Source organism: Scyliorhinus canicula, chromosome 1, assembly GCF_902713615.1.
Source record: "Scyliorhinus canicula chromosome 1, sScyCan1.1, whole genome shotgun sequence".
NCBI lineage: Eukaryota > Metazoa > Chordata > Chondrichthyes > Carcharhiniformes > Scyliorhinidae > Scyliorhinus > Scyliorhinus canicula.
This window is the reverse complement of record NC_052146.1, coordinates 217952736-217979793: the sequence shown is the minus strand read 5'-3', so window position 1 is coordinate 217979793 and position 27058 is coordinate 217952736. Positions and strand designations below refer to the sequence as shown.

The window sequence follows — 27058 nt, the reverse complement described above, 5'->3', positions numbered from 1 at the left end:
CATAATAGAGGCCTCTGGCTCTACAATGTTTGCTATTTTTCTGTGATCTTGAGTAATCTTTTACTATGCCTGATTTTAAACATGCACTGTAATGCTTAAACCTGGTTGCATCTTAATTTCCTGAAGAAAAACTTTGTCTTGAGTTTCAAAATCTTGTTTCCTCCTCTCTCTTCCCTTTCTTTCTCTTCCACCAACCCCACCTGGCTTGTAGGCCTGCTCTACCCAAGTTTTGAGTTTTGAACCCTAATCTTTCCAAGGACTGCCAACCTTCACAATACCTGTCTTCTCTCTGCTTTATCTGTCACTAAACCCTCATCCATTACTTTACCACCTCCTGACAAAGTGCTGTTTTGTTTTCCAGTGTAGAGTGTGGGGAGGTAGTACCATAGTGGTAATGTCACTGAAATGATAAATCGAGGGGCTCTGGGGATACTGGTGCAACCAACCATGACAGCTGGTGGAGTTTAAATTAAATTAATAAATCTGGAATTGAAAGCTAGTTTAAGGAAACAATGGTTGATTGTTGTAAAATCATAGTTCATTTAATGTCCTTTAGCGAAGGAAATCTGCCATCCTCACCTGGTCTGGCCAGACTCCAGACCTACAGCACAATGTGATTGACTCTTAAATGCCTTCTGAAATGGTTGAGTGAGACACTTGGTTCAAGGGCAATTAGGGGTGGGCAACAAATGCTGGCCTTGGACAATGATGCCCACATCCCAGGAAAGAGAAATATTCTGATGCCAGTATCCTGCACAAATGTCTCCAAACTCTGAAATGACCTTTTGAGGCAACAGAAGATGACATTTGTTTTCCTGGATGCGGTTTGATATTCTGGGCACAAAGAGCTTCAGTGTTGTTAGGTATTTTTTTATTTTTCTTATGCAATACATTCCAACAAGATCATTTACCTTTACCTTGTAAAGTCTCAGAAGCTGCTTAGTAGCTGACATTAAAAGCCAACATTGGGACATAGTGCTAATCAGAAATCATTGATCTCCTTTATTTCTCGACATCACCCTTGTCCCACTAAAGTGGCACAGTGCCATTTTGACTTGAACTAACATATTTGCACGTGAAATATCTTTAGGGTGGATGTGGCTCCAAGGTGATACTTGGCAATGGAAGCTCAGAATGCTTCAGCAACCACATTGCAGAGTCCTGGCCACTGTTAGTGAGCAATCAGCCAGCCTAATGGCTCTGGAGGGGTGTATCTGTCATTAGTGGTTGTGGAGCCAGATAACTCTGCATGCCATTGTCCTAATGAGTATGATAGTCCTTCCCTGAGCCCTGCCTGTACTTTTGAGGGCAAACTGTGCAGTTTTAACAGGTTAAACCTCAGCAGTATAGCTGTACAGTAAACCAAATCTCACCAGTAGCATGCCCACCTCCCCAGCTGAATGTAATTGGTTTAAGCTTCCTTCAGACAATCCCATGAGCTGACATATTTGTATCAATACTGGCTCAGTTAGTAAATTCCACTGAGCAACATGGGTCAAGAAAAGTTAATGGTTTGCTCTCTGCTCTATGTGGATTTAGCACATCTTTAGTGCGGATGGCAGTGGGTCAGTATGATTGTCAATCCCTGAACGGGGGCGGGGGAGAGAGAGAATTGGTTTAGGGTCCTTTATTGCTCGCCACAGCTGCAAGGACCCTACTCAGCAATATCCTTCTGCACATTCTGTACATCTACGTATATGTTCATTTTTGTCAGAACACATTGAGCTACATATTCAAAACATTATAACTTCAATATATATTGTGTATGTTCCAGCGTTTGTAATTTTTACTTAACATGGTATGCTATTTTAATATTTCATGTGCTTTATAGTACAGTACATTAAAATCCATTATTTAATCCTTACAAGACAGTATAACAACCTTTTATATGAAGACTTGACGTCATATAATAGTACAGTGACTATCATCAAAACATGAAACAAATTTGATAACATCACATACCCTAGAATACTAACAGTCAGAATTTCTGAAATAGCTGATTCCCATAGTGAGGCTGCTCGCTGGAGCCCTGTGTGTATTTTATGATAGTTTCTAAATTACTTCCCGTTGTTTAGATATTTGTAATAGCAGGGTCTAGATGAATGCAAGAATATTGAGAAATGAAGTAATCTTGATCTTATGTAGATTTTTTAGCATCAATTTATGCATTCTAAACTCAAATCCTCTTAACGTACAAAGCCAAGAAAAATGCTATGCATGAAGGATTATACACTACTGATTGATGCTAGATTAATCCCTCATACAGGTCATCATCAGTTTTGACAGAAGCCATGAGTGAAATGGGCAAAAGCAGTTCTCCCAGCTAAAATGTGTGTTCTGTGTATAAAGTCAAAGTAAAGTACTGCCACAAACTGTCTACTGTCAAAACGCAGCAAGAATTTTACTACTGTAGAGAAAGGGTAGCTTCTCAATGTGACCCAAATCACAAACCAAAGAACAGTGGTTGGACTTCCTAGTTCCTAAACACACTGCTTAAATAAAGATTATAGACAAACAAAAGATACATGGCTATAATGAAGAGATACAAATTTCTTCACATTTAAAGTAACAATTAACTACAATTGGTTTATTATCACAACCACTGAGGTCAGAAACCAGGAGTGTTTACTATTTTTTTGATTACGTGGAACTAAATATTACAAATAATTATTCTTCGGCGGTTACAGGGAGAAGTTGCTGAACAAAATCAGAAGTAATTTAACTGCAGCAACAATTTCTCACCTACCTAATACAAGATTACGTAAGGAATATATAAAATTTTAAAAAGTGTTTAGAACTGGCCTATTTGCCATCAAAATACCTTTTCAGGAGAGTATTAATGGAATGATTAGACCAGCCCTTGCATACTGATTGAACATAAATGAGGATAAAGTAATTAAAAGCAATGCATTTTATCTACTGTGCCATTTATAGGCCACCAATAAAAGTCACTACTAATATCAATATACAATTGCTTTTCACACTAGGCCGAAGTGCACCACTTTCAGAGTGCTGTTCCTTTCCAGTTCCTGCAGAGGAAGAACACATTTTTTAATAAGCATGAAAATTGCAAAAACTATTTTAAATTAATCAGTAATTATCATTTCATAATATTCACATGAAGTGCCTAAACAATCCACACTGCTCATCTGAATTTAATAAAGATGGCTGCATGGATTCAAATGTTTTTTTTTCCAATTAAGGGGCAATTTAGAGCGGCCAATCGACCTAACCTGCACATCTTTAGGTTGTGGGGGTGAAACCTACGCAGACACGGGGAGAATGTGCAAACTCCACACGGATAGTGACCCAGGGCCCAGATTCGAACCCGGGTCCTCAGCGCCGTTGTCCCAGTGCTAACCACTGTGCCACATGCCACCCTCAAATGTTTGTTCTAAGATATTTAAGGGCCGCACGGTTGCACAGTGGTTAGCACAGCTGCCTCACGGCGCCAAGGACCCGGGTTCGACCCTGGCCCCGGGTCACTCTGCGTGGAGTTTGCACATTCTCCCCGTGTCTGTGTAGGTCTCACTCCCACAACCCAAAAAGATGTGCAGGGTAGGTGGATTGGCCATGCTAAATTGCCCCTTAATTGGAAAAAAAAATAATTGGGTACTCTAAATTTATTTTAAATAAACTAAGATATTTAGGGTGGAGTTTGACTGTAGCTATCGGTCTTACAACCAGTAATGCAATAACAGAATTATACTTAGCGCTGGAATGGTGCATTTGTAATCCCGGACACATTTGAAGAGCTCTATTCCCCTATGGTGAATTTTCAGGATTAGGAGTAGCCATTTGCTTACAAAGTGAGATCCATTTTTAAAACATAGTTTCACATTAGCCTGGAGTTACACTGAAGTCAGTGGGATCTTAAACCTATGTAAGATGACCTATGGGAGGAGTTCAGTTTTGAGTTCAGTGTGTCTGGGAGACAGATCAGGAATTAATTGAATTACACTGCCACTGACATGAAAGTGATGGAATGATTGCAGTCTATAAATGTACCATGCACTTTTGTTTCTGAAGGAGATTTAAAACTTTAGAAACAAGCCTTCAGTTCAACAATGTCAGTACAGGTTATTCTGCAACTTGCTATTTTTCCATAACATAGATTTCAAATGTAAACATAAAAGAGCTAAAATGAAATGCATTTTAGACATTTCTTTCAACAAATACATATTGGTAACCATGTAGCTGGCCAAAATCTGCCTTTAACTCAAAATAAAATATTCAACTGACTATTAGTTTGGATATAAACAAATAATTACAGTTTAAGAATATGGGAGCAATAGTAACCTATTCAACCTTTTTGAGTAGATAGGTGGATGAAGCAGAAAAAGATTAGTTCTAGAGAGACACCACATTTAAACATTAAATGGACAGAACTATGCAATACAAGTTACATAAAACATACAGTGCAAAAGGCCATTCGGCCCATCGAGTCTGCACCGACCCATTTAAGCCCTCACTTCCACCCTATCCCCATAACCGAATAACCCCTTCTAACCTTTTTGGATTCTAAGGCCAATTTATCATGGCCAATCCACCTAACCTGCACGTATTTGGACTGTGGGAGGAAACCAGAGCACCCGGAGGAAACCCACGCAGACACGGGGAGAATGTGCAGACTCCGCACAGACAGTGACCCAGCAGGGAACTGAACCTGGGACCCTGGCGCTGTGAAGCCATAGTGCTAGCCACGTGTGCTACCATGAGCGAATTAAATTATGTATCCTACTGGGATCTATATATGATTGGTTTCTATTGGTGAGAAATCTGAAAACATTGTTAAAAATATAGGCGGTTCAGATAAATGATGGCCCTAAGTGGAGAAGATAAGACTGCGGCATCTTTAGCCAGAAGTGCTGAGTGGATGATCCAGGCTTGGACTGACAAGTGGCAAGTAACATTCGCACCACACAAGTGCCAGGCAATGACCATCTCCAAAAAGAGAGGATCTAACCATCGTGCCATGACATTTAATGGCATTGTCATCAGTGCATCCATCACAGGGCAGCACGGTGGCACAGTGGTTAGCATTGCTGCCTCACGGTGCTGAGGTCCCAGGTTCGATCCCGGCTCTGGGTAAGTGTGGAGTTTGCACATTCTCCCTGTGTTTGGGTGGGTTTCGTCCCCACAGCCCAAAGATGTGCAGGGTAGCATGGATTGGCCACGCTAAATTGCCCCTTAATTTGAAAAAACTAATTGGGTACTCTAAATTTAAAAAAAAATTATTGCATCCATCACTATCAACATTCTGGGGGTTACCATTGACCAACGACTGAACTGGACTAATCATATAACTACTGTGGCTACAAGAGCAGGTCAAGGCTAGGAATCCTGCAGTGAGTAACTCGTCTCCTAACTCCCCAAAATCTGTCCACAATCTAAACAGCACAAACCAGCAGTGTGATGGGATATTCTCCATTTGCCTGTTTGAGTTCAGTTCCAATAACACTCAAAAAGCTTGACACCATCCAGGATAAAGCAACCTCCTTGATTGGCATCCCTTCCACCACCGATACACAGTAGCAGCAATATGTACCATTTTCAAGATGCACTGCAGGGACTCACCAAGGTTCCTTAGACAGCACCTTCCAAATCCACGAGCACTACCATCTAGAAGGGCAATGGCAGGAGATGCATGTGAATAGCATCACCTGGAAGTTCCCCTTCAAGTCATTCACCATCCTGACTTGGAAATATATCGGCGTTCCTTCATGGTCATTGGTGAAAATTCTGGAACACTCTCTAACAGCACTGTGGGTGTACCCACACCACATGGACTGTAGCGGTTCAAGGCGGCAGCTCACTACCACCTTCAGAAGGGCAACTAACAATGGGCAATTAATGCTGGCTTAGCCAGCAACGCCCACATCCTGTGGATGGATTTGAAACAAACTGATGCCAATGGTGGCCACGGAAATATTCCAATTGCACTCAGTAAACAGAAAAGATTCACCTTTCCACATGGAACAAGAGACAGTTTTATCTCATTCAGGTGCTGATGGACCTGTAATTATTTTCACTTTGTGTGTTTTTATGTTAAATTATTTTCACACATATGTACAAAAGAAAAAGAACATACCTGTGGTTCTCCTTCTCCATCAAAAGAATTCCCTTAAAATATACAAGATAATGTATTTGTTTTGATACAGCAATATTTTGACATTCATAAATTAGTGGTTACAACATTTAAAACAATATACATTAGTTTTAATAAATCAAAGAACAGTACAGGGCAGGAACTGGTCCTTCACCTCTCCAAGCCTGCGCTGATCACGATGCCTGTCTAAACCTTAAAAAAAAAATTTAGAGCACCCAGTTCATTTTTTCCAATTAAGGGGCAATTTAGCGTGGCCAATCCATCTACACTGCACATATTTGGATTGTGGGGGCGAAACCCACGCAAACATGGGGAGAATGTGCAAACTCCACACGGACAGTGACCCAGAGCCAGGATCGGACCTGGGACCTCGGCGCCACGAGGCAGAAGTGCTAACCACTGTGCAACCATGATGCCTGTCTAAACTAAAACTTCTTACACTTCCTGGGTCCATATCCCTCCATTCCCATCCTATTCATGTACCTATCAAGATGCCTCTTAAACGTCGCTATCACATCTCCTTCCACCACCTCCCCCAGCAGCACATTCCAGGCATCCACTCCCCTCTGTGTAAAAAAAAACTTGCTTCGCACATTTCCTCTAACCTTTCCCCTTCATACCTTAAATCTATGTTCCCCCTAGTAATTGACTTTTCCACTCTGGGAAAAAGCGCCTGACTATCCACTATGTCCATGCCACTCATAATTTTGTAAACCTGTATTGGGTCGCCCCTCAACCTCTGTCGTTCCAGTCAAAATAATCTGAGTTTATCCAACCTCTCCTCATAACTAATACCCTTCAGGCAAGGCAACATCCTGGTAAACCTCTTCTGTACCCTCTCCAAAGCCACATCCTTCTGGAGTGCGGTGACCAGAATTGTATGCAATATTTCAACGTAGGCCTAACCTAGGTTCTGTACAGCTGCAGCATGACATGTCAATTTTTATACTCAATGCCCCGCCCGATGAAGGGAAGCATGCCATATGCCTTCTTGACCACCTTCTCCACATGCGTTGCCACTTTCAGTGATCGGTGGACTTGCATGTCCAGATCTCTCTGCCTGTCAAAACACCTAAGGCTAATACTAACAGTGTTAACAGCCTATGCTTAAATTGCATGGACTGAAAACCTCAAGGTTATTGTGGTGTTATCACTAAAATACCAGTGATATGATTCACTGGAGTGTAAAATTATATTTCTTAGTTTTAAAATAAAATTACAATGAATTAAAAGCCCAGAGAACGTTCAAAAATATTTAAGTTCTAAGTTGTTAAATGCTTTGGTAAAGATATTACCATCATCGTGTGAGTATTTCTAAAGAGTTTACAGAGTTTACTGAACAGTGAAATTTCAAAGTTCTCACTTTTTTGCTTCTTTCAAATATCTACTTGAAAAGCCTTCAGGCTTGAAACATGTTTGTTTACTAATCTTTTGTTGTACATTTTTATATCAGTCAACATCTCTCACCTGCTTGGGTCCAGGCAAAAGGGTCATCTGTCAAGGCTGTGGTATAGGCATTGAACCCAAATTCACTCTCCATGTCACTGGTCTTGTTATGGCATGAAGACCTGAATAGGGGAGAATCAGAAAACAGCACTGAAGTCAGCCTTATTTATTTACATCAGCTGAAGTATATAGCTGTCTGAATAATTCACCATTCCAAAACTGTGCTCCTTTTCATCTGAAGACTTTCTGTTTATATTTTTTAGAATTTTAGAACAGTACAGCACAGAACAGGCCCTTCAGCCCTCGATGTTGTGCCGAGCAATGATCACCCTACTCAAACTCACGTATCTACCCTATACCCGTAACCCAACAACTCCCCCTTAACCTTACTTTTTAGGACACTACGGGCAATTTAGCATGGCCAATCCACCTAACCCCGCACATCTTTGGACTGTGGGAGGAAACCGGAGCACCCGGAGGAAACCCACGCACACACGGGGAGGACGTGCAGACTCCACACAGACAGTGACCCAGCCGGGAATCGAACCTGGGACCCTGGAGCTGTGAAGCATTGATGCTAACCACTATGCTACCATGCTGCCCCTATATTAGGCACGGATTTAAAAAGTCTGTTACCCTTGCGATTATTCAATGGACGTCCAGTTACTATTTAGTCTTGGATTCTCATCTTTCAAGCAGCTATAGGTTTTGTCAAAAAATAATGGTTTGAGGTTTTATTTATTACAATCTAATAAATGAATGAATTGTTTATAATTTTTTTTAAATAAAGCATTAACCAGACACTGGAAGGTCCCCAAGTGCATTACCTCACACTTTCTGGGTTCAGTGCCATTTGCCATTGCTCTGCCCACCTGACTAGTCCATTGATATCATCCTGCAGTCGATTGCTATGCTCCTCAATATTTTTTGATCTCGATTGTAAAGAGGTTGTGAAATTAGAAAATGCAAGAAAGCAATGTCCCATTGTTAATATTCGTCTCTCAGACTATATAGGTTTCATTATAATTTTCCTTCGTTGGGCGGCATGGTGGCACAGTGGTTAGCACTGCTGCCTATGATGCTGAGGACCCGGGTTCGTTCCCGGCCCCGGGTCAGTGTCTGTGTGGCGTTTGCATATTCTCCCCGTGTCTGCGTGGGTTTCACCCCCCACACCCCAAGATGTGCAGGTTAGGTGGATTGGCCATGCTAAATTGCCCCTTAATTGGAAAAAAAAACCTCTAAATCATTAAAAAATATAGGAAAAAAAATAATTTTCCTTCGGTCAACAAATTGTCAATGGTTTAAAATCCTAGACATGGGTGAATTCTTTGCTGAAATGACATTCATTGGTTACACTTTAATGAAGAGATGTTTTCGTATTAGATGCATCTGTTTATTCAACAGCAGTCTCCAGTAGTTTTACAGCTGTATGGAGTGCATTCAACAACTTCACCAGAAAACATGAAATAAACACTGGAAAACCAAAAATCTGAAAAAAATATAGGGCGGGATTCTCCCATCGGGTGCCTATGTGTCGACGCCGGCGTAAAAACGGGAGTGTTTTACGCCGGCGTCAGCCCAAGCCGCTCCAGCTCCCGATCCCGGCATGAAACCGGCGCCGCGGGGTCTGCGCATGCGCAGTTGGGCCGGCAGCAACTAGCGTATGCGCCTTCTTCCCCGTGCCGGCCCCGGCGCCAAATGGCGCAGGCTACAGGAGTCGGTGGGGAGGAAAGGAGGCCTCCAGCTAGAGAGGCCGGCTCGCCAATCGGTGGGCACCAATCGCGGGCCAGGCCACTACGGAGGCCTCCCCCTGGGGTTGGACCTCCCTGAATTGCGTCCTGTCACCGGAGCAGTGTGGCGCGATTAGTGTGGCGCCGTGCCGATTTTCCGACCCGGCGGAGGGTTGGAGTATTCCGTCCCCTGTTTGTGAACATGACCCTGAAATTCAAGCATCACAGGAATTAATCCCCACACCCTTATATTTATTTGTTTTTAAATTTAGTGTACCCAATTCATTTTCTCCAATTAAGGGGCAATTTAGCATGGCCAATCCACCTACCTTGCACATCTTTGGGTCATGGGGGCGAAACCCACGTAAACACAGGGAGAATGTGCAAACTCCACACGGATAGTGACCCAGAGCCGGGGTCGAACCTGGAACCTTGGCGCCGTGAGGCTGCTGGGCTAACCCACTGCGCCACCGTGCAGCCCATCCCCACACCTAACTGGAACTGAAGTGACTCCTTAAAGGAGATGGGAAACAAATAGTGGTTGGAATCAGGGAGGGTAGAGACTGTCTCTTTAATGACTGCCTTAGGCCTCATGTGGAACCTGGTTTTCCTGAACAGGGCTTGTACTGCAAAGGGCCTCAAACGGCACTTGGACATCATTTGAATATTCATTCTTTGAGGTGTGGGTCCTGGGTGCCTCTTTTTTTCCACAATGAAGATAATGGGCAGGTTTTCTATTGGGCTGTTTGTTTCCATGAAGTGTGTGCTGCCTGGTGGAATTTCTGGGCATAAGTATCTGATAATCACGTCTTCACAAATTTCAGAAATTTCTCCAACTTACTTAGATGATCAAATGTAAATGAACATATTTAGCATTAGTATTTAGCAACAGAAACAGTCTAGTAATGGATAACTTTCAAAATGTATTTAAAAGCTGAAGGCTTGTTACATCACGTTCCCACCTGCATAAACAGAAATTTTGAACACTTAGTTCTGCAACTTCTACGTCCTGCTGTTCCTGATAGAAAAATTAAACATTTTTCCACACCTTAACCTTGTTGTCGTATTTGACTTACTTTGAAGTAGTATGTGTTGATGTCCTTTCTGTGTTTGTGACTGTAATGAATAACTGGATTTTAACCTGATATGAAGCTTTGTTTTAACTGGCTGCCCTCTGACAAATGATAAAGATTGGGTAGGAATAAATGCTGTTTTTATTGTTATCTTCAGTCTTTCTGTAAAGTGAAGCTTAGGAAATGCTGCTGTGATTTTTTCTCTTTTAGATTGCAAAGTGATTGTGCTCTTCATCAGCTTTCCCTCAACCAAATAAAGCTTCAATAATGCTGCTGCTCCATCACCATAAGCTTTATTGGCTAGGCAGAAGAGACAATGAAACTTCATCTGAAACCAGATTAGTCTGGGGAAAAATGGAGAGCTTGTTTTCTTCTCAGCCCCATTATCTTTGCTGTAGCATCTTGATCAGCTTTCTATGGTACTATTACTAATACTGCCCAGGGTTGTAAACTGCTTTTTTGGCAGTCCAATTGCTCTAACCCTCTTACTTTATGTTTTAAACCAGCTTAAGCTTGTCCATCCTCTCTTTCAATGTGTCCTTTTAAATTGACTGAATTTGGTAGGATGGGAATAGATAGATACATCAGAAAGCTGCACTTGCCAGAGTTTCACTACTTTTCCAGTCAACCTTCTGAAAGCTTCCCTTTTTGTAAAGCGATTTAAATGCATGCATAAGCTACAAGTTTGCAAGACATTGTAGTTTCAGGACATGATACATAAGAAATGCTATCATTATGCAGAAATTCTACATCTATCAGATTTATTTAGATGATAAGTAATTCTATTTAGTCATGCCAAATAAATCTTTAGGGTTAAAACCCTGGACTGGAGCCCTTTCAGTTCCTAGCTAGCTACAAAGTGCCTCTTAGAAAGTGGAGCATCTTCATCCATACCCTGGGACTTGGTTGGTTTGATCTAGAAGAAGATATGTTCTGTTTGAGATGTGCATTTCCTATTGACTGATAACTAACATAAGGATAAACTGCCTTTGTGGATTAAACAAGTACATCTGTGCAGTACTGGGGGCTTAAAGGAGGAATGTTTATGGGCATTCCTTTTTGTTCAGTCTCCGTTGATCATCTAAAAATATATTCACGATGTCCAGTAACTTGCCACATCAGAGATGCAACATTAGGACATTATCTCCAGACCATTGCAATGATGCCACAGACAAAGAGAAAGCCAGTGAATAGAGTTATTGAGGACTAAAACTAAAGAAAAAGGAACTTACTAAGTACATGGACATCAAACGGAATATACAAAGGTGAGAAATGAGGCCAAAATTAATTAGGAAGTCAAAGAGAAGCTACTAAATTAAATCATCAAGGAATAGGGAAAGAAATGATAAAGCAACATAAAAAGCAAAAGAAAAATCATGATCGAGATAGAGGTAGCTAAAGGTAAATATGGTAAACTTACAGGTAAAGACAAAGAAAATGGCACAAATATCAAATACTGGTCTGGATTCTCCATTTGGGAGACTACGTTCCCACGCTGGCGTGGAAACGGTGGTGTTTTACACCAGGAAAACTGGAGCAAAGCACATGCGCACGGCGGAGGCTTGCAGCGGCCGCGCTGTGCTTCATGGTGGACGCAGCCCGCGGACCCAGACCGCAAAAATAGTCCCCCCTTCGGCCGCTCACGCGCCCCGGACCGCCCCCCACAGTGCCCCCAGCCCAATTGAAGCCTCCCCCGCAGATCGGCCCTCCCCCGACTGTGGCACTGCTGGACTGAGTCCGCAGCCACCACGCTAAGTTCATGACGGGTGAGACCACATGTGTCCCATGCTGTTGGGTACTTGGCCAGTCGGGGATGGAGCATCGCAGGCCTGGATACAGCATGCGGCGTACACCTCGACAACACCGCTTTTCAGAGGGCGGAGCATTGTGAAAGTGATTTTGGCATCATCGGGGATTCTCCGTCCCCTAGCCGAATGCGATTTCGGCATTGGTATCAGAAAGCCAGCCCAATTCTTTTACCCTGGTATTCATTAGTGAATTACGTTGGGCAAAACCTTCAGACAAAGAGATCAAAAAGAATATAAAGACATTAAAGATGGAAATAGGGCAGATAAATGATAAATTAATAGATAAACTAGAGAGAATAAAACCTCAGATCGAGATGGATTTTTCTGTGTACATTAAAATATGTTAGCGAAGAGATAGTGGAGATACTATATAAATTCATCATAAAGGGAATGGAGCCAGAGGACTGGTGAAGAGGTAGTATAATCTTTTTTATTCTTTCACAGGATGTGGGCAATACTGGCTTGACCAGCATTTGTACCCAACGCCAACTGCCATCAGGAAGATGGTGGTGAGCTGCCTTCTTGAACTGCTGTGATCCATGAGGTGTAGGTATACCCACAGTGCTGCTAGGAATGGAGTTGCAGAATTTAGACCCAGTGACAGTGAAGGAACGGAGATATAGAACATTATGTGACTTGGAGGGGAACTTGCAGATGGTAGTGTTCCTATGTGTCTGTTGTCCTGGTCATTCTGGGTGGTAGAGGCCGAGGGTTTGGAAGGTGCTGTTGAAGGAGGCTTTAGGAGTTGCTGCAGTGCACTGCAGCACTGTGTGTCAGTGGTAGAAAAAATGAATATTTAAGGTGGTGAATGGGGTGCCAATTAAGTGGGGTTGATTTGCCCTGGATGGTATTATGAATAGGAGGGTGGGTTAACTTAAACAGAAATAATGGGCTGGATTTTCCTTTCTGAAGTCTAAGTGCTGACACCGGGACTGAATCAGTGGTGTTCTACGATCCTGATATTGGCACAGGTACCTGAGCAACTCAGGACATGCAAATTGGCCAGCAGAGGTGCTATGTGGAATTAGTGCAACTCCAACTGACGACAGAGTCGGAGTCGCTGCTGTCGGGATTGGCACTGGATAGCCTGACAAGCTGGACCTGCATATAAGCACTCCACTCCCCACACACTCTTATTCTAACCAAGAAGGTGGCACCATGAAGAGCTGCCCTGAGGTTCACCGACGCAGAGCTCGAGGCATTGCTGGTTGCTGTGGAGGAGAGGCAGGACACTCTGTTCCCTGGAGCGGGAAGAAGGCTGCCATCCGTGGATGTCAACCGGCCTGGAGCAGGTGGAAGAGGCCGTGAGTGCCATGGCCTCTACCACTAGGACTGAGCAGCAGTGCAAGAAGAAGGTGCAGAGCCTCCTCAGAGCGCCCCTGGCACCACTCCTGACACACCCCTCTCCACCCAATCCAATGTGGCTCCGACCAGGTGGATGGGCAGCGATGGGCGAGGATGGGCAGCCCCCAGGCCAGATCTGGCACCACCCTACACGCACACACCTTCGCCCCCCCACCCCATACCACCCTCATAGGGCAACCGAACCCCGCCTGTCGGCAGCCCCCTCGCACTCCAACCTGCACCACATGCCAATACCCATAACGCCCAACATGGCCGGCTGCCCCACACGCAGGCCACCAACTGCAGACCCCCTGTGCTGTCCACGTCCAAGTCTCTCAACACTGCACATTATCGGCCTTCCCAGGAGAAGGCAGCCCACAATCGGCGGGAGCAAGAAAAGACCGGAAGGGGCTCATCGGACCTGCAGCCCCTCACCGTGGCAGAGTAGAGGGTGTTGAACCTGGTTGGTGGGGTGGCAGAGCGGGTAGTCACCGAGCCACAGGTCAGCATGGGACAGCCAGGTGAATCCCTATGGCATGTGAGACAACCCTCCCCCCCACACCACACCCACCTGCGGTCAACCATGCGTCTTGTCTTTTGTTTTGCATGGCCACCACCAGTTGGTGCCCCCACTCCTAACTGCAACCCTGCGATTTACCGGGCTACGGCGTGGCCGTCCAGGGTTCCTCGCACCCAGCCACAACCAGGCGACACCCCAGAGCACACGTCCGGGGACGACACCGACTTTGCGTCACTGCTGTCACCTGCACCCTCCACCACCCCAGAGACATTCATCTTGACTGGGCATTTTAGTGCAGAGGCTCCTGGGGCACTATCTGGTGTGCACCACACACATGCAAGTGGAGGCACGAACCCTCGAGGAGGTGGACACTCGGCCTGGCCCCAGGGTCTAGCTGTCGTGCAAGTCTTCTGCTTCTGGAAACGGTGGGCCCATCAATGTTGGAGTTGCAGACACAGAGCCGTGGACTACATGAAGGGGTGTCAGCAATCATTCAGCGCCTGCAGGTGCAGTTGGATGAGTCCAACAACTTGCAGCACCAGGAGGCGATGCCGACAATGCGTGCTACTCAGGCCAACACTGAACAGGTGGCGTCCGCAGTGGAAACCTTGGGTGCGAATATATCGGCCATGGGTCAGAATGTCGAAAGTGTGCGGCGGAGGCTGAGGCACAGGACCTGGTGGCCGTGCCACAGGCAGTCATGTACCAGGGCCACATGTAGAGCGCAGCTGAGTCACAACGGGACATGGCTACAAATGCTGAGAACAGTGGCTGGGCACTGGCTGACCTGAGCCAGTCAGAGTGAGGTGGCATGGTCCCAGAGGGACGTGGCATGGTCCCAGAGGGATTAGGCACAGTCCTCGAGGGATGTGACCCAGTCCCTGTGCTCGATGGCCAATCCTCCACCTCCTCTTCCAGCATGTTGCCCCTCTGCTGCGTGATGTTATGCAGGACGCAGCAGGCCACCATGATGTGGGAGACCCTCTCGGGGTGTACTGGAGGATGTTCCAGAGCGGTCAAGGCACCTGAACAGTGCCTTCAGAACGCTGATGCACCGCTCGATCACATCCTGGTCACTGCGTGGTCATCGTTGTAGCGGGTTTCTGCGTCACCAGGCATGGCCGCAGGGAGCACCTTGAATGACGGGTGCGCCAGGATGAAGGCACGCTGCTTGGGTGTCGGGTACAGGCATGCACAATGTGCATGCGGTGATCACACACCAACTGCACGTTGAGGGATTGGAATCCCTTCCTACAGATGAAGGGCAACCACTCATGCTCTGCTGCCTACAGGGGGGCAAGTGTCCCATCAATCACCCCCTGGACCTGGGGCATGCTGGCGATGGCAGCGAAACCCGCTGCCCGGGCAACCTGGCGGGCTCCAGGCCCCACACCGAAGGTGATATAATGCTCACCCGGGCATACAGGGCACCGGTCACAGCACGGATATACCTGTGCACACATGACTGAGAGATCCCTGATAGGATTCCGCTCGGCACCTTGCGGACCCCGTTGCAAAGAAGTTAAGGATGACCGTCACCTTGATGGCCACTGGGAGTGGGTACTCCCCCCCCCCCCCCCCCCTATGCCCCCACAGTGCCAGATGGGTCATTACTTGGCTCAGGTGTTGTTGGCGTCTTCCTTGCTACCACAGCCCATGGCTCAGGTTCAATGGTTAGCCAGAGTCTTTGGCGGCACGCCCGGTCTGGCAGGTCCTCGAAGGACAGACGCTGTTGGCATACATGAGACCTGATATGTTGCCTCCATCCCACTTCCTCCTCAGCTTGCTGGACAGCCAGCCCTCTCCGTCATCACCAATCCGCCCCAGCGCCTCTGGGGCAGGCTCCTGTTCTGCAGGATCCTCCATGAGCAGCTCCTGCTTGTACAGCCCGAGGGCATCCGCCAGGGCTGCGGTGGCAAGGAAGATGCCAACAACACCTGGCTCTAATCCAAAATCCATTTGCATGCCCAGCCAGGTCCAACGGGCTGTGTGGTGGCCCTGACCTGCATTGCAGCCCCTGCCCCCGCATATCCCAGCACCTCCAACCACTCCCTCCTTCCAGTCCTAGCCCTACCCCGGATGTTGCCCCTGATGCCTTGCTTCTCACACTACGCCCCTGGCCCCACCTGTCAGCATTAGGTTTAGTGGCCCCTGTCCTGCGCCTTCCTGTGTGGTCTGACCTGGGTGCACCACTTGGGCCAGCTGGCAGACGCCTCCTCCCAGGCCAGAGGCACGGCTGGCACCGTTACGCCTTTGGGTACTCTGCCTACCTCCTCTCACACCCTCAGTAGCCACGGCACCCAGTTCCCGATTTTATACACCACAAGTGAACCACACCAGCATCACTTCTGCCTGGTGGAGGTGAAGCATCGCGGGAGGCCGGGTCAGGCCCGTTCTAAGGACCGTTCCTGTACAATTTACATGTGCAGGGAACGCAATAATGCCACTGTCGAGGCACTGGAGCATGGCATTCCGTTGGGTGCCCGGCACCAGCCTCAAATTTCAGCTGACACGCGGTTCTCCATCCGATCGCGTTTCACGATTCCGCTGTGGCTGGACGGAGATTCCCGCTCAATATCTCCTCTCACCACTAGTCTGTAAACGGAGAGGTAGTTTGATTTGTTTCCCTCTTTAGAAGTGAATGCACATTTCTCAACCCTTTTGGTACAATCCGAACAAAAATCGAGGGAGGATTAACTTTTTAAAAATAAATTTATAGTACCCAATTATTTTTTTCCCAATTAAGGGGCAATTTGGCTTGGCCAGTCCACCTACCCTGCATATCTTTGGGTTGTGGGGGTGAAATCCACGCAAACACGGGGAGAATGTGCAAACTCCACACGGACAGTGTCCCAGAGGCGGGATTGAACCCGGGTCCTCAGCGCTGTAGGCAGCAGTGCTAATCGCTGAGATAGGATAAACTTAATTGCACACACTCAAAGCATGAAAGAAGAGTCACAATGTTACCTCCACGCTCAGTAAAGAGAGAGATAGAGAAAAGAATGATGTACAGCACAGAGACCACAGAAAAAGGACATACTGTTTCACTTGAGTTCCAGAGTCCAGAACCCAATGAGTTATTCCTTCGCAGAGGTTAGACGGTTGAAAACCGATGCTGCAGAATTCACTCTTCTTGTGATGTTATCTTCACACAATTAGATAGGCACACAGAGATGAATCAGTCGTGTAGGTGAACAGAAGCAGTGTAGATGGGGCGAGGTGTCCCATCTGGGCAGAGCTTCCCTTTTGTAGGCTGCCAGTTAGACAGTAAACAGCAGACTGATCTATGCAGTTCAGTGAGGCAATATTACTTGTTCCACAAGCTAGAGGCCCATGACACATTACCTCCTTACTCTCTAACCCGAGCCTGTGTGGGTCTCACCCCCACAACCCAAAGATGTGCACGGTAGGAGGACTGGCCACGCTGAATTGCCTCATAATTCGAAAAAAAAAAGAATTGGGTACTTTAAATTTATTTAAACAAAAAGGAAAAAACATACCTCAACAATTAGGAATTAAAAGGAGGTTGGGGTGACCTTTGTCTTAGCAGACAGCTTAGTGGCCAACTTGGGTGATTAAATGCAGATGGTCTTTGTATAGTTCTCTTTTAATTTGGGCTGTACAGTCCACAGGTGATTGTTCGTAACTCCTCAAAGTTAATGAGGTCCGAGTTTTCCAAAATTGCCAGCAAGCTTCTTTTGTTCAGGGGTCACAGGCAGACATCCACTTGAAAGATCTTTCTTCCGTTTTAAAATTCCAGAAATACCAATGAGCTTATCTATCTGTATTTTATAAAAATATACAATACGAGGTCTTGGTCCGTCACAATGATGATGAAGTTCTTGAGTGTTGTCGGAGCTTCACTTATCCAGGCAAATTGAGAGTATTTCATTACATCCCTGACTTATGCCAATACACAGGCTCGGGTATTGTTGAGGCAACTAACCGTGTTCGGAACCCAGATAATCCTTTGTCAAAGGCCGGTTAGAGAGGAAGGAGGTAATGTGTCATGGGCCTCTAGCTTGTGGAACAAGTAATATTGCCTCACTGAACTGCATAGATCAGTCTGCTGTTTACTGTCTAACTGACAGCCTACAAAAGAGAAGCTCTGCCCAGATGGGACACCTCGCCCCATCTACACTGCTTCTGTTCAGCTACACGACTGATTCATCTCTGTGTGCCTATCTAATTGTGTGAAGATAACATCACAAGAAGAGTGAATTCTGCAGCATCGGTTTTCAACCGACTAACCTCTGCGAAGGAATAACTCATTGGGTTCTGGACTCTGGAACTCACGTGAAGCAATATGTCCTTTTTCTGTGGTCTCTGTGCTATAAATCATTCTTTTCTCTATCTCTCTCTTTACTGAGTGTGGAGGTAACATTGTGACTCTTCTTTAATGCTTTGAGTGTGTGCAATTAAGTTTATCCTATCTCAGCGATTAGCACTGCTGCCTACAGCGCTGAGGACCCGGGTTCAATCCCGCCTCTGGGTCACTGTCCGTGGAGATGGAGAACATAGAACAGTACAGCACAGAACAAGCCCTTCGGCCCTCGATGTTGTGCCGAGCATTGTCTGAAACCAAGATCAAGCTATCCCACTCCCTGTCATTCTGGTGTGCTCCATGTGCCTATCCAATAACCGCTTGAAAGTTCCTCAAGTGTCTAACTCCACTATCACAGCAGGCAGTCCATTCCACACCCTAACCACTCTCTGAGTAAAGAACCTACCTCGGACATCCCTCCTATATCTCCCACCCTGAATCTTATAGTTATGCCCCCTTGTAACAGCTACATCCACCCAAGGAAATAGTCTCTGAACGTCCACTCTATCTATCCCTCTCATCATCTTATAAACCTCTATTAAGTCGCCTCTCATCCTCCTCCACTCCAAAGGGAAAAGCCCTAGCTCCCTCAACCTTTCCTCATAAGACCTACCCTGCAAATCAGGCAGCATCCTGGTAAATCTCCTCTGCACCCTTTCCAATGCTTCCACATTCTTCCTATAATGAGGTGACCAGAACTGCACATAATACTCCAAATGTGATCTCACCAGGATTATATATAGTTGCAGCATAACCCCGCGGCTCTTAAGCCCCCTGTTAATAAACGCTAACACACTATAAGCCTTCTTCACGGCTCTATCCACTTGAGTGGCAACCTTCAGAGATCTGTGGACATGAACCCCAAGATCTCTCTGTTCCTCCACATTCCTCAGAACCCTGCTGTTGACCCTGTAATCCGCATTCAAATTTTTTCTACCAAAATGAATCACCTCGCACTTATCAGGGTTAAACTCCATCTGCCATTTCTCGGCCCAGCTCTACGTCCTATCAATGTCTCTTTGCAGCCTACAACAGCCCTCCACCTCATCCATTACTCCACCAATCTTGGTATCATCAGCAAATTTACTGACCCACCCTTCAGCCCCCTCCTCCAAGTCATTGATAAAAATCACAAATAGCAGAGGACCCAGCACTGATCCCTGTGGTACACCGCTGGTAACTGGTCTCCAGTCTGAAAATTTTCCATCCACCACCACCCTCTGTCTTCTATGTGATTGCCAGTTACTTATACAATTGGCCAAATTTCCCTCTATCCCACACCTCCTTACTTTCTTCATGAGCCGACCATGGGGAACCTTATCAAACGCCTTACTAAAATCCACGTATACGACATCAACTGCGCTACCTTCATCTACACACTTGGTTACCTCCTCAAAGAATTCAATCAAATTTGTGAGGCAAGACTTACCCTTCACGAATCCATGTTGACTATCTCGGATTAAGCTGCATCTTTCCAAATGATCATAAATCCTATCCTTCAGGATCTTTTCCATTAACTTACCGACCACCGAAATAAGACTGACTGGCCTATAATTACCAGGGTCATTCCTATTCCCTTTCTTGAACAGAGGAACAACATTCGCCATTCCCCAGTCTTCTGGCACTATCCCCGTGGACAGTGAGGACCCAAAGATCAAAGCCAAAGGCTCTGCAATCTCATCCCTTGCCTCCCAAAGAATCCTTGGATATATCCCATCTGGCCCAGGGGACTTGTCGACCCTCAGGTTTTTCAAAACTGCTAATACATCCTTCCTCAGAACATCTACCTCCTCCAGCCTACGCGCCTGTCTTACACTTTCAACCTCAAAAACATGGCCCCTCTCCTTGGTGAACACTGAAGAAAAATATTCATTCAACGCCTCTCCTATCTCTTCTGACTCCATGCACAAGTTCCCACTATTGTCCTTGACCGGCCCTACCCTCACCCTGGTCATTCTTTTATTTCTCACAGAAGAGTAAAACGCCTTGGGGTTTTCCTTGATCCGACCCGCCAAGGACTTCTCATGCCCCTTCCTAGCTCTCCTAAGCCCTTTTTGAGCTCATTCCTTGTTACCTTGTAACCCTCAAGCAACCCAACTGAACCTTGTTTTCTCATCCTTACATACTCTTCCTTTTTCCTCTTGACAAGACATTCAACCTCTTTTGTGAACTATGGTTCCCTCACACGGTCATTTCCTCCCTGCCTGACAGGGACATACCTATCAAGGACACGCAGTATTTGTTCCTTGAACAAGCTCCACTTTTCATTTGTGCCTTTCCCTGACAGTTTCTGTTCCCATCTTATGCTCCCTAATTCTTGCCTAATCACATCATAATTACCCCTCCCCCAATTATAAACCTTGCCCTGCCGTATGGCCCTATCCCTCTCCATTGCAATAGTGAAAGACACCGAATTGTGGTCACTATCTCCAAAGTGCTCTCCCACAAACAAATCTAACACTTAGCCCGGTTCATTACCCAGTATCAAATCCGATGTGGCCCCCCCTCTTGTCGGCCTATCCACATATTGTGTCAGGAAACCCTCCTGCACACAGTGTACAAAAACTGCCCCATCCGAACTGTTAGAGATTCCAATCAATATTTGGAAATATAAAGTCACCCATGACAACTACCCTGAGACCTCCACACCTATCCATAATCTGTTTTGCAATTTCTTCCTCCACATCTCTTATTACTATTTGGGGCCTGTAGAAAAGTCCTAACAATGTGACCGCTCCTTTCCTATTTCTAACTTCGGCCCATATTACCTCAGTAGGCAGATCCCCCTCGAACTGCATTTCTGCAGCCGTTATTCTATCCTTGATTAACAATGCTACTCCTCCACCTCTTTTACCACCTTCCCTACTCTTACTGAAACATCTATACCCCGGAACTTCCAACAACCAATCCTGTCCCTGTTCTAACCATGTGTCCGTAATGGCCACAACATCATAGTCCCAAGTACCAATCCACGCTCTAAGTTCACCTACCTTATTCCGGATGCCCCTTGCATTGAAGTAGACACACTTCAACCCACCTTCCTGCCTGCCGGTACACTCCTGCGACCTTGATACCCTCCTCAGTACCTCACTACTCTCAACACTGGCTTCTGGATCACAGCTTGTTTTCCCAGCCCGGAGACAAATCAGTTTAAACCCCCTCCGAAGAGCCGGAGCAAATTTCCCTCCCAGGATATTGGTGCCCCTCTGGTTCAAGTGCAAACCATCCTGTCTGTACAGGTCCCACCTTCACCAGAAATGTGCTCTGGGGAAGGGTAAGTTTTGGGCAAGTGAATTACTTGCCATAGCATTCCCAGTCTCTGATTTTATAGACAGTATTTATATGACTGATCTAGTTGAGCTTCTGATCGATGGAAAATTCCACAATGTTGATAATTAACCCAACAATATATTGATAACAACAATCCCATTCTCCCACCAAACCCCCAAACAGCAGCCTGCATGTTAACATAAACAAATAACAAAGGGGAAACAGTAATCACCCATAGTCATCATTAACATATACAGTCCCCCCTCCCCCCTCAAGCCTCCCAAACCCCCCTCCAATGTTCGATGTAATCCAATTCTTGAAAGTGAACGCATTAGCTACCCATAAGAAACTATTCTTTAATCCTGATTCTGTTTTATAATGCTATTTTCCAATTATGAATAGGGTAGTTGGAAACTCTGATGAAACCTCAGCAAAGCACCTGCAACTCACCTTTGTGTATCACTGGTAGAAGTGTATTGGAACAATAGTAAGTGATTCTACAACAGGGTTTTCCAAAGTGTGGGTCATGACACGTGGGTGCGACATGGTCGGGTGTCAGGAGGGTCACAGAGCAATCAGTCACAGCGACCTGTAGTGGTCCTGATCACGGGAGAAGCACCCAACTGCCACGACTGCCATTTTTATTGAGAATGGTGGCCACTGCCACCTTTAAATGTGAACGAAATTAGACTGCGTGCAGTGAGTAGGCCACGTACCCTGTACGTACATTTGATGTCAAGTGCCTTCTATATGTATGAGCTTCTGTTGCCAAATCACAGAGAGATTTTTCCCTTTTCTAGCTGCTGGCAAGCAAGGCAAGAGGACTGCGAAGATTAATTGTTTTGTTATAAGAAAGAGACGGCCAGAAACACAAATAGGCAGAATATCTACTGGCCCGGATCTTACTTCTGAATCTGCTGGTGAGAGCTGCCCAGGAGAGTCCAGGCAGGACAGAGCAGTGCTAGTGTTAGCTCTGTACAAAGCTCCAAGGCTTCTGGTTAACAGCCTACAAAGAAGAAACTTAACTCGGAACAAAGCTGTATAAAGATGATTTCTTGAGGTATTGTTTAGTCAACTGCGCCAATGCAAAGCCCATGTGTATTATATGCAAGGAAGTACTGGCAAATGAGAGAGGTTTCAGAATTTGAAGGAAAAGTAGTGGTTGAAAAAGTAATTTTGAGATTGAGACCCTGGAGTCAGTTATTAACTTCCAGCTGGCTCTGAATGAAAAGTCTACACTGCTGTACCCGAGCTGTGACAGCACGTTAAAAACACGCCAAAAGCCCATGAGGCTGTCAGCATTCTGGAATAGCATCTCCTATGAGTATCCAGTGCTGAATAAAACACGCATTTTATTGTCATTGCCCTTCACCATGAGTTACATGTGCGAGGTTGGATTTTTCATTCTCATAATTACAAAGATGGCATAAAGGAACTAACTGAACTCTGCACCTGTCCTCCTTTGAACCTAATTGGAGTGATATTGTGAGGACCAAGCAGGCTCCCCATTCGCATTCAAGGTAGACAAACATAGGAACTAGGAGCAGAAGTAGGCAATTCAGTCCTTCAAGCTTGATCCGCCATTCCATCAGATCATGGCTGATCTCTTCCTGTTCCTCATATCTCTTTAACCTGTTTTTTATCAGAAATATATCTTTCTCCCTCTTGAAACCATTCAATGATTCGCACTCCACCGCACTATGGGGCAGCGAGTTCCACAAATTCACAACCCTCTGCGAGAAGTAGTGCCTCCTCATCTCAGTTTTAAATCTACCGCCTCTCAACCTACATCTTGTTCTCAATTGCCCCACAAGGTGGAACATTTGGTTGACGTTTACTTTATCAATCCCTTTTAGTATTTTATATACCTCGATCAGATCCCCTCTCATCCTTCTAAACTACAGCGAGTATAAGCCCAAACTGTTTAATCTCTCCTCGTATGTCAACCCCTTCATCCCCGGAATCAATTTGGTGAACCTCCTCTGAACGGCTTCCAATGCCACCACATCCTTCCTCAAATAAGGAGACCAAAACCGGACACCATAGTCCAGATGTGGTCTCACCAACACCCTATACAATTGCATCAATACTTCTCTATTTTTATACTCCAGTCCTTTTGCAACAAATGCTAACATTCCATTTGCCTTTCTGATTACATTTTGTACCTGCATACAGACTTTCTGTGATTCGTGAACAAAGGTGTTCATCCCTCTGCCCAGACTCATTTTGAAAATAATTTGCCTGACTATTTTTTCGGACAAAATGGATAACCTTACACTTATCCCACACTTATCCCATTAAACTGCATCTGCCAAATTTTGGCCTAAGCTCCTAGCCTATCTATATCCGTCTGTAAACTCTGTATCTCCTCTTCACTCCCTGCTTTCCCACCTATTTTAGTATCAACTGCAAATTTTGCTATGTTACACTCTGTTCCTCTTGCAGATCATTTATATAGATTGTAAACAGTTGAGCTCTGAGGACTGAACCCTGCGGCACCCCTGCTAGTTACAGTTCGCCAGCCAGAGAAGGACCCGACCCTCTGCTTTCTGTCAGTCAGCCAATCCTCAATCCAATTTAGTATTCTACCCCCAACCCCCTGCAATGTCACCTTCTGGATCAATCTTTTATGCAATACCTTGTCAAACGCTTTTTGGAAGTCTAGATATACCATATCCACAGGTTCTCCATTTCTACCTTGCTGGTTACATCCTCAAAGAACTCAAGCAAGTTTGTCAAGCATGACTTATTCTTCATAAAATCATGCTGACAATGGTGGATTGAGCTTTGATTTCCAAATGTTCAGTCATCTCCTCCTTAGGCAGCACGTTAGCATTGTGGATAGCACAATGGCTTCACAGCTCCAGGGTCCCAGGTTCGATTCCGGCTTGGGTCACTGTCTGTGCGGAGTCTGCACATCCTTCCAGTGTGTGCGTGGGTTTCCTCCGGGTGCTCCGGTTTCCTCCCACAGTCCAAAGATGTGCAGGTTAGATGGATTGGCCATGATAAATTGCCCTTAGTGTTCAAAATTGCCCTTAGTGTTGGGTGGGGTTACTGGGCTATTGGGATAGGGAGAGGTGTTGACCTTGGGTAGGGTGTTCTTTCCAAGAGCCAGTGCAGACTCGATGGGCCGAATGGCCTCCTTCTGCACTGTAAATTCTATGATATCTATGATAATGATTGATTCCAGCAACTTCCCCACCACAGTTCAAGCTAACCGGTCTGTAGTTTCCTACTTTTTGCCCCTCCCATTTTGAATAAGGGGGTACATTAGCATATTTCCAACACACCAAGGCCTTTCCAGAATCCAGGGAATTTTGAAATATCATAACCAATGCCATCCGCTAACTCTGCTGCCACCTCCTTTGATACCAATGGGTGCAGGCCATCAAATTCCAGAGACTCAACTGCCTTTAGTTCCATTAGTTTATTCCATATCTTCTCCCTAGTGATGGTTAGTTCCTAGGTTCCTCTGAATTAACTGCAGTTCTTAGAAATTTTTTATTATTCTTTATTTATGAAGACAGAGACAAAATATTGGATCAGTGCATCCAACATCTCCCCCCTCCCCGCCCCTGCCGATCAGTCATACCCCTTCATTAGTCGACTCCTCCCAGTCTGAATTTTCCAGGCCCACACCAAGATGTCCGCCGCTATCACTCCTTAACCAACTGCGCCACACCAACCACACCCATGTCAGTATCCCTTCCCCCATCCCTCTTCCCCATAACCAAACCATCCCCCCCGCCAATCCCCCAGTCCCTACTCCTGACAACCCCCTTTCACTCCTGTTAACCAGCCGAACCAGCTGGCATGGTGGCCCCCCCATCCGGGGACTCTGGACTACCCCTCATCCCCCAATCTGCCCCTCACCACCCTTCCCTCCAAACAACAAACATACAATGAAAAATAAAAGGCACACAAACCCCGCTCCTCCTGTCGCAACTATTGCCATTCCATCCACCCTGTTACACACAACTCCATTCCAAAGTTCAATGTCCTCATACTCCTCTCAGTCCATAGTCTCTCCTCTCAGTCCATAGTCTCTCCTCTCAGTCCATAGTCTCTCCTCTCAGTCCATAGTCTCTCATAAAGTCCTTCGCCTCCTCCGGTGAGTCAAAATAAAACTTTTGCTTCTGGTGCGTAACCCACAAGCGAGCGAGGTATAGAACCCCAAACATCACTCCATTCTTGTAGAGGGCAGCCTTGTTCCGGTTATAATCAGCCCTCGGCTTGACTAACTCCGCTCCACGGTCCTGGTATATCTGCAGCTCGCTTTCCTCCCAAGTGCACTTCTTGGTCTGCCTCGGCCACATCAAGATCTTCCCCTTGTCAAGGAAACGATGCAGACTCATCACCATCGCCCTCCGTGGCTTCCCCACCCGCTGTCTTCTTCTCAGCATCCTGTGCGCTCAGTCTGCCTAGAGAGGACGGTTAAAGGCCCCTCCCCCGCATGCTCGCCACATACTTGGCAGCCTCCGTAGCATCAATTCCTTCAGGTGCCCCCACGATCCGCTTCTCCCTCAATCTTTTCAGGCTGCTTGACACCACCCCTATCTCCGCTTCTAGCAAGGTCAATGGATCTTCACGCTCCCCCACTGAGTCCTTTTGGATTGTCAGGCTCTCTGTCTCCAAACGCCGGATTGGTACCCTAAGCAGCTCCAACACCTTAGCCAACTCCGCCCAGGCCTCCTTCCTCTGCTGCTGGAACTTGCTGTTGAGGAATTCCGCCAGCTGCTCCGTAGACCACTGAACAGACAGCACTGCACCCTGCTCTCCACCATCTTCTCCTGTGTCGCGCCACAAAAACTTTCTTGCTCAAGATCTGTACCTCTTTTGGTGCACTTCCTGTCCAATGAGCCATAAAGCAGTCCCACCAGAGGAGTTTTACACTCCCTCAGTGCTCATGCATCTCCTGCCATCCACCACCACACAATTCGGGTGGGGTTTTATCAGTCCATCCCCACCTCGAGTGGGAGCCACCAAATGTGTTTGGTACTCACTCCATGGCCACCACCGGAAGTCCTACTTAAGAGTACACTTGATGTATGGTGAACAGTTCTGGCCTCCATTTCATAAATTGGATATAGAGGCACTGGAGAAGATGCAATAATGATTTATTAGAATGATATCAAAATCATGTGAGGTAAGACTTCTTACTGTGCCCACCCCAGTCCAACGCCGGCAGCTCCACATCATTGTGAAGTGACCATCCATTGTTGCAACAGCCTGATCATCACTGATTTCAATGGAAGTGAAAAGCGGGCTGCTTGGTGACTTGTACCAATACCAATGCTAATTTTAGGCCCGGATGAAATTTCTCCTTCAGGTGCTGGCAGACCTGTAGCATGTGTCTAGTACTTTGCACTTTCAATACAGGTTCTCAGGATTGCCTCTACAGAAGGGATTGCTATTTAAAATTTACCGCTACATG

The 27058-nt window shown here is 46.0% G+C and overlaps 1 protein-coding gene across 3 annotated transcripts in view; it reads right to left on the bottom strand.

Annotated features, from left to right (window-relative positions):
- Positions 1 to 854: 854 nt before the first annotated feature.
- Positions 855 to 27058, bottom strand: part of LOC119971744 (WD repeat containing planar cell polarity effector) — a 248136-nt gene continuing 221932 nt past the window's right edge. For all 3 annotated transcript variants that reach the window (XM_038807780.1, XM_038807770.1, XM_038807790.1), the window contains 3 exons: positions 7577 to 7677; positions 6092 to 6123; positions 855 to 3029 (listed from right to left, as the gene is read on the bottom strand). In XM_038807780.1, coding sequence (XP_038663708.1) covers positions 2979 to 3029; positions 6092 to 6123; positions 7577 to 7677 — 184 coding nt within the window. In that variant the 3' untranslated portion in view covers positions 855 to 2978. The remainder of the gene's footprint in view (positions 3030 to 6091; positions 6124 to 7576; positions 7678 to 27058) is intronic.